This window comes from Priapulus caudatus, unplaced genomic scaffold (genome assembly GCF_000485595.1).
Source record: "Priapulus caudatus unplaced genomic scaffold, Priapulus_caudatus-5.0.1 Scaffold966, whole genome shotgun sequence".
NCBI classification, from domain to species: domain Eukaryota; kingdom Metazoa; phylum Priapulida; class Priapulimorpha; order Priapulimorphida; family Priapulidae; genus Priapulus; species Priapulus caudatus.
The window spans coordinates 108,507-112,585 of NW_014578027.1; the positions used below are offsets into that span (position 1 = coordinate 108,507).

Genomic DNA, 4,079 nt, shown 5'->3' on the forward strand with positions numbered 1-4,079 from the left:
CACAAATCGACGGGTGCCGTATATAAAGATATAAAATCCAATGCACGTTTAGAATAGAATATATAAAGATGGCGGCCCGTGGATTAACTACCTCTTCAATCTAGCATCACCCATGTGACGTAAAAATGCATTGAAAACGCGACGTCATTTTGGATAGCAGTGTTATGCGGAATACTATGCAGGAACTTACAGCTATAATACTAAATATACATATAATATATATATATATATATATATATATATATTATTATATATATATAAATACTATACAGATTACTAACAGGCATTAACATATTATACATCGTCTTACCATTCCTGCATGCTACTGAAATGATCTGTGCTGACTCACTCATCGTAACACTATGAGCTACTAACGCCTGTAAATAATCATTCGTAAAATTCACCACTGTTTACTGCCTTAATCTAAATTACTTACTTAATTACACTTACTTTTATTTTTAATTCTAATTTTAATTTTTCTTAAATTAAAATCGCTTACCCAGAAACTCCGTCGTTCTCTCTATCATTGCTCTTTCTTTGCTTCTGTTCCAGCCGAGGAAGCTTGGTAGTCCGTAGTCGGCTATCGTTGAGCAGCCAGCGATGATCGACGAGACAGTTGGTCGACGTGTGTGTGTAACGAACAACCGCTCCTTCGTAAAGAATATACGCCCTCACTAAATGGTTAACATATACTACTAATAATAAAAATATTAATAATAATAATTATTAGTATTATTATTATTATTATTATTATTATATTAATATTAATAATAATAATAATAATAGCTTTAAAACATCGAGTGATGTGCTCGTCGAACCATCATGAAGTCATAGCAGTGGATCTACGTCCCTTAAAGACGGTCCAAGCTTCACACATCTAATGCACGTAGGCAGGGTTGCCGTACTAGAATGCTACGTGTAACAATATATCCTAGCGATGTTCCTATGCTGGTGTGGGATAGCAAATGTGTGGCCGCGTTACAGTACCTTCAGGTTGCCATGAGACTGAAGGTGGCTCTTGTGCAAGTATTCCATTCCCGACACAAGGTCCATTAGAAAGCTGTACTTGAAGTTATTGTCCAACATGATGTCGTCGTTCTCTATTATATCCTAAACAGATGTGTCGCGACAATTATCACGCACACATGCGCGCACACACACTCACGCGCACACACACACACACACACACACACACACACACACACACACACACACGACGCACACACACACCACCACACACACACGCACACACACGTACACACACACACGCACCACACACAGCACACACAACCACACACGACATTCACACACACACACACGCACCACACACCACACACACGCACACACACGTACACCACACACACACACACACACACACACCACACACACACACACGCACACGCGCACGCGCACGCGCACGCACGCGCACGGCGCACGCGCACGCGCACGCGCCCACGGCGGCAGCGCGCACGCGCACGCACACGCAAAACACGCCACACGCCTCACACGCACACGCCCAACACGCACACGCCACACGGCACACGCAACGCACACGCACACGCACACAACAACACACACGCCACATGTACATTGTCTATATTGCTATAGCTATAACCTTATTGAGCCTGCTGTCAGCAGCTTGATATCTGTCATAGTGAAGATTTGCATTGCATTACCACGAGGCTTGCCTTTGCGACAATTATTCCCAGACCAGACAGAGTGTTGGCGGATCAACGACGGCGCCATGAATTTGTTCCAGGTTATCGTGGATCACATCCTTCATCTGCAAACAAAACACACCACGTGCGAGGAAACCCCGGCCAAGATGAAACGAGCCTTGCGCTACATATCATTCGTTCAATATCGGTTTTCTTAGAAACTCTACTCACTCTCACTTCCATTTTCTTTCTTTTTATGAATCGTATCATCATTATATCGGATTTCATCTAAAAACGCACAAAGTCTCGTGTATACTTGTCAATATGTGTCAATATCAAAATTCTTAATAGCCTCAATCCAAATTATTCTAATAGACGCAGTAATATTCGTATTGCATAATCTGGCTTCAATCACTCATCTTTCTATTTGCTAGCCCAGCATTCGCTTTAGAATCGTCGCATCGTCGTTATAGTCTTTATCCCACGGAGATGGGCGCTAGCGGGGGATCATCGCAATGTACCAATTTGTGGGTACTTCCGCGAGGATGTTCCAAAGAAGTGAAAATAATAGAAAAACGGCCGCGAAAGAGAGACACGCGCGGGGAAACGGCCGAGGCAGCTGTGTTTGTCTTTATTGCAGTCTTATTTGCAAATAATCTTATTGTCAGTCGGGATTTGTGTATGATTAGGCATCAGTGCTTGTCGTTACGGAGTATACTCCGAGTCACTCCGATCGTCGGTCGCCCACACGCACACGCCTCTAAACGGGTCTCTCCAACAACAGATTCACACACACACACCGACTACCACTACACGCACACACACTAGCTATACACAACCACGACAACATACACACACACACGTCGCCAGCACACACAACACACACACACACGACACACACACACACACAACATGCGCCGCACCCCGGCGGCCGCTGCGCGCACGCGCGGCAACACCACACACACTCCCCGACTCGGCGTTAGCCACACACACAGGTTACTAAGTAGTTAACTCAACTAAACATCACTACGTGTACGAGCTATCCAAGAGCTACTTAAATCCAATATATGAATAGACTACACCATCCAGGTGCGTATGCGTACAAACTACAAGGTCACTATAAAATCTACGAACACTACTCACTGATCACCGGAATGACACTATACACTCACTGAATAACAGCTCCTAGTAGGCCTCGAGTAAAGTAGAGAATAAAGTAGACGTTACGGCGTTACGAAAGAAGCTACACTCGTGTTTGAAAATAATGTCAGACGGAGACATTCTATATAGTGTATTACTTAGTATTAGTGTTCTGTATGCCGTTATTAGCTGTATGTAAGCTGTAGCTGTAGCGCGTACGCTGTCTATGTAGCTGTAGCGGTAGCGGTAGCTGTATGCATGTAGCTAGTATTGTAGTATGCTAGCTGCTATGCTGTAGGCATGTAGAATAGTGTATGTGTATGTTAAGCTGGTTGGGAACCTACAGTGCATTGTGATACATATATAGCGCGTGAGTGTGCCGCCAGACACATCGGTTTGGTGAACGTGCCTTGCTAAACACCTCGCGTTACTATGAGCTACGGTTTAAGCCACTAACGCCTGACACGGTTGCGGGTTTTTCCTCAACAATTTGCCATTCGCCCGCGCAATACGAGCTTCCGCACCATTTTGTACACCAGGGTCGCCAGCCACGCGAAGGACGACGCTCGTTAGACAGTCTACGCTATAGCGAAAGTGCATCTGCTGATGAACAGTATGGCTGTAGGCCCTACCACTAAGAGTGTAGTAATCTATACGTAAGTCTATTTATGCGTAGTAAGTGTATATGTACGCTGTAGCACATTTTGATACCACCAGGGCGTCCGCCAGACGCCGAGGACGACGCTCGTTAGACAGTCTAGGGCTATAGCCGAGAGCTTCTTGATCTGCTTACTTTCCGAACGTATTTTATGATGTATAGGCCACCTGGGCGTTTATAATCGCCTTGTAGTGTGATCGCTTAGTCTCTGCATGTTACGGTGGCCGTGATGTGAGTCTTACGCGTCGAATCGCCGCCGCGGACGATCGGATGCGAAGACGGTGCCACTGTCGCGGTGACCTGTTGTAGATGTCAGTGGAGCAGGCGGCGTATATAGCAAGAGGTATCTACATAAATAACTTAAACGACTTCTATGTACTCTACTTATTACTGCCTACTGGTTGCACTTTGCCAATCACTCTCTCCCTCGCAGCCGCACCCCCACCTCCCCTTCTGCTATCTCTCACTGGACACCGAACGCGCCCCCCCCCCCTCTTTTCTCAGCGCTCGGGCTTGTTTGTACATGCCTCCGGCGCCCTCGTCGCGCGATCCTATGCCATCGAATGACGTCGGAGTAACGCGCCCTGTTCAGGCGTGGCGCGGCCGACACACGGCCCAACCGT

General features: G+C 46.1%; 1 protein-coding gene across 1 annotated transcript in view; it reads right to left on the bottom strand.

The window, feature by feature from the left end:
- LOC106814705 (atrial natriuretic peptide receptor 1-like) overlaps window positions 1-1,901 on the bottom strand; it is a 32,614-nt gene extending 30,713 nt beyond the window's left edge. The window contains exons 1-4 of the mRNA XM_014819052.1: window positions 1,890-1,901; window positions 1,712-1,783; window positions 988-1,110; window positions 500-650 (exon numbers count right to left, since the gene is read on the bottom strand). Of these exons, the coding sequence (XP_014674538.1) occupies window positions 500-650; window positions 988-1,110; window positions 1,712-1,783; window positions 1,890-1,901 (358 nt within the window). The remainder of the gene's footprint in view (window positions 1-499; window positions 651-987; window positions 1,111-1,711; window positions 1,784-1,889) is intronic.
- Window positions 1,902-4,079: the final 2,178 nt, after the last annotated feature.